The sequence below is a fragment of the Mytilus trossulus genome, chromosome 2 (genome assembly GCF_036588685.1).
Source record: "Mytilus trossulus isolate FHL-02 chromosome 2, PNRI_Mtr1.1.1.hap1, whole genome shotgun sequence".
NCBI classification, from domain to species: domain Eukaryota; kingdom Metazoa; phylum Mollusca; class Bivalvia; order Mytilida; family Mytilidae; genus Mytilus; species Mytilus trossulus.
Window position 1 is genome coordinate 8,719,539 of NC_086374.1, and position 12,447 is coordinate 8,731,985.

General features: G+C 31.7%; 1 protein-coding gene across 1 annotated transcript in view; it reads right to left on the reverse strand.

Moving 5' to 3' along the window:
- Window positions 1-12,447, reverse strand: part of LOC134706430 (dynein heavy chain domain-containing protein 1-like) — a 121,430-nt gene that overhangs the window by 61,533 nt on the left and 47,450 nt on the right. Inside the window, exons 46-52 of the mRNA XM_063565351.1 lie at window positions 8,752-8,857; window positions 8,069-8,349; window positions 7,472-7,672; window positions 7,027-7,068; window positions 4,619-4,654; window positions 1,424-1,618; window positions 732-999 (exon numbers count right to left, since the gene is read on the reverse strand). Coding sequence (XP_063421421.1) covers window positions 732-999; window positions 1,424-1,618; window positions 4,619-4,654; window positions 7,027-7,068; window positions 7,472-7,672; window positions 8,069-8,349; window positions 8,752-8,857 — 1,129 coding nt within the window. The remainder of the gene's footprint in view (window positions 1-731; window positions 1,000-1,423; window positions 1,619-4,618; window positions 4,655-7,026; window positions 7,069-7,471; window positions 7,673-8,068; window positions 8,350-8,751; window positions 8,858-12,447) is intronic.

Consider the following 12,447-nt stretch of genomic DNA (forward strand, 5'->3'; position numbering starts at 1 on the left):
AATAGCATGCTATGGTTGATTTACACAATAACTAACTAGTCACTGTACCTTCCAATGGTGGCCACACACGTGCCTGCTTATGTCCATTACGTTCTAAATATATAAAGTCATCTTTTTCTCAATATATATTATATATAAAACGCTGATTCCTGTATGAAACTTCTGATAAAAAAATATGTGGGGTATTCAATAATGAAAAGGTAGCACTTTTGTCAATGTTTTAATGTCAGTGAAAAAAATGACAGGCACAGCATTACATTGCTTTAGACCTAGCATTTAGATTCTAATTGTTTTATCTGTATGATATATTTGGAGATGTAAAAATCAATCTCAAGCTTTATCAATTTAATCAACTGTTGCCTTCATTAATTGACATATAAATTTCTGAATTTCAATTTTAATCTGATCTGAGTCAAGTTTAAAATGATTGACAGGAAAAAGAGTCAAGTCTGATGTAAATGAAATGACCATGGTCAAGGAATGAGACCACAGAAAATCCATGGATTTAGTGAAAAGCAAAACAAGAGGAATGCAGCTTATCAGAAAATAAATATGAGATGATACATGTATTAAAGCATGAAGTTGATCAAGAATGACTACTGATGTTAATTTTAAAATATCTGATCTCACAGATGCCAAAAGAATATCTCTGACAAGGACTTTTATCCACAGAACTGTCTCCCTGTCTGCTGGTTTTTGTCAAAAGCTTATGCTCTGTATATAAATCTCACCTTGTAAATCCACACTTCCTCCATTGGCCACTGATAATTTATTTTCCTCATCAAATAAAGTATTGATGCTCTCGGTCCAAACAGGGTGCATAACTCCGTCTAATACAATCCACCGTACTAACACTGAAGGTAGATCCTGTCCTTTATTTTTCTTGTCCTTTAAACCACTGATGTAATTTCTCACAGCATCAGATAGAAATGATGAGTCCTTTAGGATCTTAGGAAATAGTCCACCCTGCCATATCCCATCAGAAAAGGCTCCAAGGAACTACAACGAAAACATTAAGACTAAAAACACAGCAATAATGTTTCAAATCTCTGAATTTCTCTTAATTGATGGCTTAGGCTCATGAATATATTTTTGGTTAATGCAAAAAAATGTCCTGCATAAAATTAGCTATCTTGTTTACATTGGTTACAGAAAGTAGTAAGGACATCATCGTCTATTGAGCCACTTCTGGAAGCTCTCTTGACCAATCATATAAATGTATTCCTTAATATTCAAATCATATAAGAATTATTTGTTCATAGATCTTAGTATTTAATGGTTGTGATAAGAAGTTTGATTGATTATCATACAATATCGATATTGAAACAAATGACTTTCTTACCTCCTGAGGGGAGACTGCAGTTGGATTCAATGGTGAAATACTATGGTACATGTATGTTTTACAACCAAATGACTTTCTTACCTCCTGAGGGGAGACTGCAGTTGGATTCAATGTAACAACATCAACTTTAGGATATTCTGCTACTTCCTTTATTTTGTGAATGGCTAAATCTTGAATGGCCTCGGTTACTTTTCCTATCACATTTGTCATCCTCTTTAACTTCCTGAAATTAGTCTTGTCTGCTTTTGGTTCCGGGGCTGATAAGGCTGACAAAAACTGCAGAAAATATCAATCATTATAAAGTATCTAGGAGACTTATAATTCCTTGACTCATCAAATGTACATCTAAATTTATTTATGTAAAAATGTCCCCAAATTAGCTTAAGTTCAAAGGAAAAATAGAATAGTACTAATTTTTTTTCACAGTCTTACAATCCAGAAAATTATGCATTCATATAGATTAATTTTACTAATATTTAACTAAAACAATAGATTTGATAGATCCTTTTATAAGCAGTAGACTTCCTAGGACACCTCTGAACTGGCAGATGAAAAGTTATAATAATAAAAAAAAAAAAGCTTAAAAAAACAATAGAGCAAAACTATAACTATATTTTACCATACAGATATAAGAATACAGTTCAACAAAAAGATCATTCAGAATAATGAAATACCAATACAATACACACGTATGGAAATAGAATATAGAGAGCAGCTAGTTAGAAATAGAGAGCAGCTAGTTAGAATATAGAGAGCAGCTAATTAGCATATAGAGAGCAGCTAGTTGGAATATAGAGAGCAGCTAGTTGGAATATAGAGAGCAACTAGTTAGAATATAGAGAGCAGCTAGTTAGAATATAGAGAGCAGCTAGTTGGAATATAGAGAGCAGCTAGTTAGAAATAGAGAGCAGCTAGTTGGACTATAGAGAGAAGCTAGTAAAAAATATAGAGAGCAGCTAGTTGGAATATAGAGAGCAGCTAGTTAGAATATAGAGAGCAGCTAGTTGAAATATAGAGAGCAGTTAGTTAGAATATAGAGAGCAGCTAGTTAGAAATAGACAGCAGCTAGTTAGAATATAGAGAGCAGCTAATAAGAATATAGAGAGCAGCTAGTTGGAATATAGAGAGCAGCTATTTAGAATATAGAGAACAGCTAGTTAGAATATAGAGAGCAGCTAGTTAGAATATAGAGAGCAGCTAATTAGAATATAGAGAGCAGCTAGTTAGAATATAGAGAGCAGCTAGTTAGAAATAGAGAGCAGCTAGTTAGAATATAGAGAGCAGCTAATTAGAATATAGAGAGCAGCTAGTTAGAATAGAGAGAGCAGCTAGTTAGAATATAGAGAGCAGCTAATTAGAATATAGAGAGCAGCTAGTTGGAATATAGAGAGCAGCTAGTTAGAATATAACAGCTAGTTAGAATTTAGAGAGCAGCTAGTTAGAATATAGAGAGCAGCTAGTTAGAATATAGAGAGCAGCTAGTTAGAATATAGAGAGCAGCTAGTTGGAATATAGAGAGCAGCTAGTTAGAATATAGCAGCTAGTTAGATTTAAAGAGCAGCTAGTTAGAATATAGCAGCTAGTTAGAATTTAGAGAGCAGCTAGTTAGAATATCTTGAGAAAGTAAAAAGCATCTAGCCAGTAAGTCTACAGCATGTAACATCTCCATAAAAATACAAAAAAGCTAATAATACTGGTATGGACCACATTTCAAACTTTAGAAGTTCTACAATTTCATGACATTTCCATTTGCATTTTCCTTAGTTCTGACAGTTCAATGGACATAATACTGTATTGCTTTTGAGGAATCAGTGACAAGATATGTTGTGTATGCAGCAAAATTTTACAGGAAAGCTTTAAATATCAAAATAAAAAAATGTTGTATGATTGAACCAACGTCACCAAATCACCAAAGGACACTTAAGACTACAGGTCACCTGACTGTGTTCAACAATCAGCAAAAGACCAAGCCCATGTTGTATTATATAAAAGGCTTAGGGATGACAGTGGAACAATTCAAGTGATTTCCAATAATGACACAAAAGGTCTACTACAACCACAAAATGCCATAGATATCAGGTTTAACTTTACTAGCAGAGGAGAAAATAATGTATGTGCTATTTTTAATTAATTAAAAATATATAATTGGCGACTGGAGATAAAAGAAATAGACTTTATACTATTCGATGCATTTTGATTGGTTCTTTTATATACTTGTGATTTATAGAATTTTAAGTTTTTCATTCTGCAGTCGATAGCCGAAAACTAACCCTCCCATTATTTATCCCGCCCAATATTTATAATCAGTGGTTTCAGTCTCATTTTCTGTGGAAGTTTTATTTTTCAGCGTATGTTCCTTGCTGATTTTTCTGTGGATATACAAATTTACAATATAATTGACCGATTAATGGACGTTGAAGCAACATAGTGTATACTGACCGATGATTTGGATTTGGATAAATTCGCAATGGTGTAGATGTCAGATTTATTGTTGTCCGCGGGATATAGACGTGCTATCAAAGTGTTGTTGATGAATGGTGCTGAACATTGATTGAATTAACTTTAACGTTTATTATTGTTTTTTCATATGAAATTGTAATAATTTGCCAAAATTAAATGTTTTATTTTACTTCGTCTCAATTCTTACTGAGCATTTATTTATAGTATTGCTTTGCATCCAGTCGTCTCACTTGTTTTATATATCTGCGTCTATTCATTTCGAAAGAGCGAATTCACATAATTTACTTAGAAAGTTTACCACTGAAAATTAAACATTATTGTCTTACTATGAAATGTGCAATGCCCACTGCTTGATTGTCTCCAAATTTGGAAGAAGTGTACAAATTCAGCCAAGTTTAAATGATTGAGGGGGAATCATCACTCTTAGTTTTAATTGTCTTTTAACTTGATTACTCTTATGTAAAGTCCTGAACAGACCAAAAACATGGATGAGAGAAGGACCATAATGACTAGGAGGTAATCAAAATAATAACAAAACAATAAGGCATATACCCTGGAAAAAAAAATTGTTGAAAAGCTATAACAATCAAATAATGTGGACAAACTATATAGCTAGTTCACTACAGACACTACCAAACAATTTACAAGATTTAAGAACATTCTCTTCATATAATAATAATCCAGCTAAAACATTTCTGAATTTATACTATAAAGCTAAAAGAACAAATGTTAAAGAGTTTAAAGTAGCTAGCAGCAGGTTACAACACACATTATAAAGTTAGTATTGATCACATGGTCAGTCATGTGACAACTTACTTCCTCATCAAGTTCACCAACTTTATCTAAGGTTTCCTGTTACATAAAAAATTACAATTAAATCCTTAATATGCCTACAGTATTGAATCTTATATAAATGTTCATTTAAATAAATTTTTATTAAACTGCAATTTTACTAGCAACTAGAACATATATGTACAGTGCATGGGCTAAATCTGAAATATTGGTTTGTTATATATTGAGATAGTAAACTTGAATTTGAACAAGGTTAACCAACATCTGAAGTGGTTATCGTGTGTTTGGGTAATAGTGGGTGGATACCGAAAGGTATTCACAGTTGTCTTTCACTATAAAATAAAACTAAAATAAAACAGAAGACGCCACCCTTGTTGGCAAAACATGTCGACCAGAATAAACTCTTATCATACAGTAATTGATGGGTGTTGTCTTTATTGTTTTATTTTATTGAGATAGTTAAAACAAAAAGATATAAAAGTCAAATTAGAAAACATTTTTCAATGTGTAAAAAATATACAATAATTCACAACATTTAACGAATAACTATAACTAACTTCTTCTACTTTAAGCATTGTGACATTAATTTGTAGTTATATGTAACTATTGTGTCAGATCACACTTGTGTTAGTGAATTTTTTTTATCTTAGAGTGAGCATGTTTAATTAAGAGATTGACTCAACATATCATATTTAAATTAAAATGCTTTTATGAATAAACTAGAGGCTCTAAAGAGCCTGTGTCTCTCACCTTGGTCTATGTGAATATTAAACAAAGGACGCAGATTGATTCATGACAAAATTGTGTTTTGGTGATGGTGATGTGTTTGTACATCTTAATTTACTGAACATTCTAGCTGCTTACAATTATCTCTATCTATAATTAACTTGGCCCAGTAGTTTCAGAGGAGAAGATTTTTGTAAAACATTACTAAGATTTACGAAAAATGGTTAAAAATTGACTATAAAGGGCAATAACTCCTAAATGGGTCAACTGACCATTTCGGTCATATTGACTTATTTGTAACTCTTACTTTGCTGAACATTATTGCTGTTTACAGTTTATCTCTATCTATAATAATATTCAAGATAATAACCAAAAACAGCAAAATTTCCTTAAAATTACTAATTCAGGGGCAGCAACCCAACAATGGGTTGTCCGATTCATCTGAAAATTTCAGGGCATATAGATCTTGACCTGATGCACAATTTAACACAGTCAGATTTGCTCTAAATGCTTTGGTTTTTGAGTTATAAGCCAAAAACTGCATTTTACCCCTATGTTCTATTTTTAGCTGTGGCAGCCATCTTGGTTGGTTAGCAGTCACGCAAAACATTTTTTAACCTTAATACCTCAATGATAGTTGTGGCCAAGTTTGGTTAATTTGGCCCAGTTGTTTCAGAGAAGATTTTTGTAAAAGATTACTAAGATTTACGAAAAATGGTTAAAAATTGACTATAAAGGGCAATAACTCCTAAATGGGTCAACTGACCATTTCGGTCATGTTGACTTATTTGTAAATCTTACTTTGCTGAACATTATTGCTGTTTACAGTTTATCTCTATCTATAATAATATTCAAGATAATAACCAAAAACAGTAAAATTTCCTTAAAATTACCAATTGAGTGGCAGCAACCCAACAATGGGTTGTCGGATTCATCTGAAAATTTCAGGGCAGATAGATCTTTACCTGATGAACAATTTTGCTCCGTCAGATTTGCCCTAAATGCTTTGGTTTTTGAGTTATAAGCCAAAAACTGCATTTTACCCCTATGTTCTATTTTCAGCCATGGCGGCCATCTTGGTTGGTTGGGCGGGTCACCGGACAAAATTTTTAAACTAGATACGCCACTGATGATTGTGGCCAAGTTTGGTTTAATTTGGCCCAGCAGTTTCAGAGGAGAAGATTTTTGTAAAAGTTAACGACGCCGGACGCCAAGTGATGAGAAAAGCTCACTTGGCCGTTCCGGCTAGGTGAGCTAAAAATTGATTTTAGAATCCAATCAAATACTAAGAAAATAAAAATATTCTGTTACTCTTCTTCATGTAGATAATTATGTCATAACAAAAAAAAAACAAGAAAACTCTCCAATGTATTGAAAGTATTTACAAAATTTGTCATCTTTAAAATCCTTAAATAAATTTAAATTTGTCAGTTACATTGATTCTATAGACAGTAACACAGACATAAATATAAAGAATTCTAAGTATATCAAAATGATACTATGTTGGTCTGATATTACTATACTCTACACACAAAAAGAATCCCCCCCTTTCTTCTTCACAAATCACAAAGTAAAATCGGTGATAATATTATAATGATATTATTCATGCTAGTGATCTGTGTCAATAGTTAATTTCATGCTATCGATGAAAACTAATCTGTTATATATGTACAAAAAGGTCACATGTCTATCATGTGACAACTTACTTCATCACCCATTTCATCCTCACTACTGCCACTTTCATTTTCCTATACGTTAAAAAGTTTGAAACAATGATCAAAAGTGAAATGAATCACCAGAAGAAATTGTCTCCTAACCATTAAACTCAGTACCAAAAAAAATTGAAAAATAGAACTTAACATTCACAAAATGTTGCACTACCTAAGCTTTAGCCTGAATGTCAAGATAGGGTGTCAGATATTGAGTAAAATAAATTTTGCCCCAGTATGTATTGCTCTACCATTAATGTTACCTGTTTTTTATGTAATTTATAAATAATTGATCCTTTTATGGTTTTGTTTTTAATTATACACTGGATAAATGAGTATACAAAAAAAAAGATTATATTTTTTATTTCGTCTAAGATGCTCAAAAGTTTAGAAGTTTCTTATTTCCATTATCTTTTTAATTCTTGTAGATTGTTATACAAACCTTTAGCTTTTTCTTCTGATGGAAGATAAGGTCTCTGTCCGTAGCTAATTCATCTTTGGAATGATCTGGAGCAAACAGGAGATAATTGAGCCTGTTAATAGCTCGGGATAAGGTTTGAGTAGCTGTTGATTTACCACTACCAGATGGTCCAGAAAGGATAATACCCTTTCTCATCTCTATGGCAGAGTTCATATGTAACATCTGAAATATAGGTTTTATGAAAGAAATCAAGTTCTATAAATTCAAAAATTATTGCGATGTTTTTATTATTGCAAAAATTGCGACAGGGTTAAAATCGCAATAATTTAAACTCACATTTTGAAATTAAGTACATGACTTTAATATGATATTTCTCAATATCACAAAAATTAAAATCACATTTTAGTCTAGAATGACAAAATCGCAATAATAAATGCACACAATAATTTCTGAATTCACAGTATTATGTTTTTTTCATGCAAATCCATTTCATTAATTGTCATATGGAGTAGATACAAAGCAAATGTATTACTTACACTACAGTTTTCATTCACAAAAGTGAGATTTGAGACATTTACACTGAAAACTATGTCATTGTATAAACAATATATAACTTACCCTAGCTATCATCTCTTTAGTAAGAACCATATTATCTTCCTTGAACTGTTCCTTTAGAGATTTGACCAGTTCATGGTTATAGACATGTTCTGATGTTCCTCGTGAACTGGCACACATTGGGAACGTATCTCTCAGATGGTTCATAAATACAGTTCTATCATCCTCGTCCTCCAGACTAGGAGATATGACAGCCTTCAGAGAGTATACCATGCAGTGTTCCTCTAAAGATTTATCTACATCACTGGAGGAATCAGACCTAGGAGTCTCACCAATCTCTCCTTCTGAAAAAGTCAAAAGCAAAATAAATAATTTAAAACCTTATTAGATTTTATGGTAACACCTGAAATTTAGCATAAAATGGAATGAATTATACAAATATAAACTTTGAATGGAAATACATTCTTTTAATTTTAACAATTACACTTTCTCAACAGCAAGGTTAAGTGTTAATTGAAAGCAACAGTTGTTAAAAATCAACTAAGTTATTTAACAGACTGTACATACAATGGGTCAACAATTTTTTTTTCCATACATGACTGATGTCCTCAATCAGATTAAAAATGATAAAATATGTGTGTACTTCTCTGGTCTGTAAACATTTCCAAATGAAAAAAAAAATGTTAATGCCAGCTGCATATATATTTCTCCATCTCATTTTATATTTTTTGACAAAATAACCATACCTCTGAGTTCTTCAATAAATCTTTCATCCCTCAGTTTTGCAGTAGCAACTTCTGCCAAGTTTTTGATATCCTTCAATCCAAACTGATACTGGGTTTTTCTTGGAAGCTGCAATACACAACATTCACATTATGAATACTATCAAAGGAGATGTTAGGTGTTCCAAAATTCAGACAGCAATGCAAAAACAGAATTAAAAACCAATTCTGAAGGTCTTTCCACCTCGATAATTAGAATGAAATTTTAAAAAAAAAGTTAAAAAGGGTCACTCCTTGTTGATGTAATTTGGTACCTCAACTGATATAGAAAAATAAGATTAATAGGTATATACAGAAGATTTAATTGTTTTATAAAGAACGTCAAGGTGACCTTTGGCCTTGACCTCAATTTCAAGGTCATAGGTCAGTGATCTCAAATCAAAAGACCCCGGGTCAATCACTTGTATGGTTGTAGAGAAATATCGATTTCAAAAACAAAAGGGGAGAAAACTCCTAAAAGGGTTGACCAAAACACTTAGACTTAAATGGGTTGAAGTTGCCCCTTGTTGCAAAAAGTAATTAGGCAAACACATCGTATCATGAACTGTTAGTTTCTTTTGAATTACGATAACAAGCAAAATTCAAAATTTATAGCATGACCTTGACCTTTGACCTTGACCTCAATTTCAAGGTCATGGGTCAGTGAACTCAAATTAGAAGGTCCGAGGTCAATCACTTGAATGGTTGTGGAGAAATAACGATTTCAAATACATAAGGGGAGAAAACTCCTATAAGGGTTAACCAAAACACTTCGACTGAATAAGTTGAAGTTGCACCTTATTGTAAACAGCGATTTTGCAAACATATCATATCATCAACTGTTACAGTTTCTTTTGAATAACGATAACAAGCAAAATTCAAAATTTATAACATGACCTTGACCTTTGACCTTGACCTCAATTTCCTTTATATGGACCAAGGACTTCATATCAAAAGACTGTAGGCCTCTACAACTTACACTGTATGAGTTAACCCAACATATCGTTTATTTTAAATTTTCAAAGGGAAATAACTCCCATAAGGTGTCTTCTGATCACCCCAGTCAAATTTTAAACAAATCATTCTTAAGAGTAGACAAACAATTTGATGAAAACAGTTTGTAAAAATCTTATACAGTTTTTGAGATATAGCGATAACAAGAAAAAGGGGACGCGGGGAGATAACTCCTATAAGAATAAGTGTTCGGTCACACAGGGTGAGTTTTGAAACCTCCATTACTGAACAACATCATTGACCAAACATCCATTCGATATGTTGTAATAAAACAAAAAAGCATCTCAGACGGCAGAAGAAAAAAAAAACAAAAAAAAAAAAAAAAATAATCAGAAGAAAAACAAAAGGTCTTCCCACGAAAAGTGGAAAGACCTAATTAACCCAAAAGACATGAAGTTTTAAAGTCGTACATGAAAAATAGAAATTTAAATTTTAATAAGGATTGAGCTGTCAAATTGATAGGAACTGAGTCTTCTGTATTTTGATAGGCAATATCTGGATCTGTTGACATGTTATATTTTATGCCTATTTTTCAATCTATCAAGAACCATAACTCCTGAAGAGCAAAAAGGTGAAATAGACAAAATCAAATTTGACCACCATTTTGTCATCAGTAACCGCATACTAAAAAATAAATAGTATTGGCTGAAAGGTTCATTAGTAATTACACAGAAAATGCCATTTTCAATAAGATCAAGGACCATAACACTTGAGTCGTAATAGTAAAAGTTATCAGTATTAATCTTGACCTCAATTTTGTTATCATAAACAAGCAATCATAATTTGAAAATCTTAGGTAGCATGATTCATAAGTTGTTGAACGAATGGTTATAACATAAGAAAGTGCTAAGAAACCTATAAATATCTTAAAAAGCATGAAGGACTTTGTTTTGCATAATCATGTAAAGGAAGGCATTATGGTATTTTAACCAGTATATTTCAGGTACAAGAATGTTAAAATGTGGAATTCAAAGATTTGTATAATTTAGTATTAGTTAAGATATTTAGCACTAGCTTAAGAAATAATTTACTTGATAAATAGTTAATATAAATCTTCACAATTTTAGATAAGTGTAAAGCAAATTATTCTGTAATCTTCTGAGGGCTAAATTGACAATAGAGAATTAAGGATTAAAGAAGTGTTATATATACAAAAAGGATTTCTTACTTTTTAAGATGATTTAGGTTATGTCACAAAGACTGGATATTTGCAAAATAGATAAACTAGCATTATTATGTAAATTAGATTATTTGAGTATTAATGTTATGTAAATTAAATAATGAAAAAACAATATATATTAGTTGACCATGTAGTAAGGGACAGTCATGTATTAGACTTGTATTCTGAGACTTGCTTTATAGTCACGTATTGGACACTGTGTTACAGACTTGGATTTATGTTAGACATGCTGTTTTATTATGTCTCATGAACTTATGTGATTATTGTGATTGATAACTATATTGAATGCTGATTAATAAACATTATATATTGAACTTTGAATCTGTGTTACGTTGACATGTATTCATGTCAAAGCTACCAGCTAGTTCCCCCAACCTAGCAAGATGAATAACCAGGTCAGGAACGAACATAGTACTGGCCTTGGTTATACGAGTATAGGAAATTAAGATAAAATATAAAAGGAAGAGAATTAGAAATTCTTACATGTAGATTGTTATTTATTGTAATATTTACAAATAGGTAGTTCAGTTACTGGCCTAAAATTGTGGTATTCTTGTGAATATTTAAGAGATAAATAAATAAAGAAAATCCCTTGATTCAAATGAATTAATTATAATAAGAGATAAGGGTTAATTGGTGTCATGTATGATTATGATATTGGTTGCACTTACATTCATGAAGTAACCTACCAATGGTGGACCCACAGATAAAGAAATGGTGGACCCACAGATAAAGAAATGGTGGACCCCACAATGATGAAATGGTGGACCCACAAAATGATGAAATGGTGGACCCCACAATGATGAAATGGTGGACCCACAAAATGATGAAACGGTGGACCCCACAATGATGAAATGGTGGACCCACAAAATGATGAAATGGTGGACCCACAAAATGATGAAATGGTGGACCCACAAAATGATGAATGGGTGGACCCACAAAATGATATAATAGTGGACCCACAATATGATGAAATGGTGGACCCATAGAAGTGACCATATTGTGCTTTTAAAAGTTAATGAAGACAAACAATGATGGACATATAATATTTTATCTAGTGAAAAATTATTTAATATTATAGGAACTAATTAGCAGAGATTTGTGATATATATAATATATATATATAGTGACATTTTTATAACCGTACATGATTAGTGTCAGATGAAGATGAAGAGACAATAAAGTTAAAACTTGAACCAGAAATATATGAACATTAATCCGTAAAACTATCAATATGATGTTTCCCCAAAAATGATGTTAACATGGAATATGAAGATTGTGCTCAAGAACAAACATATTGCCTATATATATATGTATTGAATATGTTTTTAATACAAAAACAGTTATTATTGCTTATTGATATGAAAATGTTTTGCTTATGATATATTTTTGATATTGTTTTGTGTTTCAGTTATATTTATTAGATAATTCTTTGATATATTACATACTTATGGTTTAGGCATAAAGTAATTTTATTTTTAAGAATA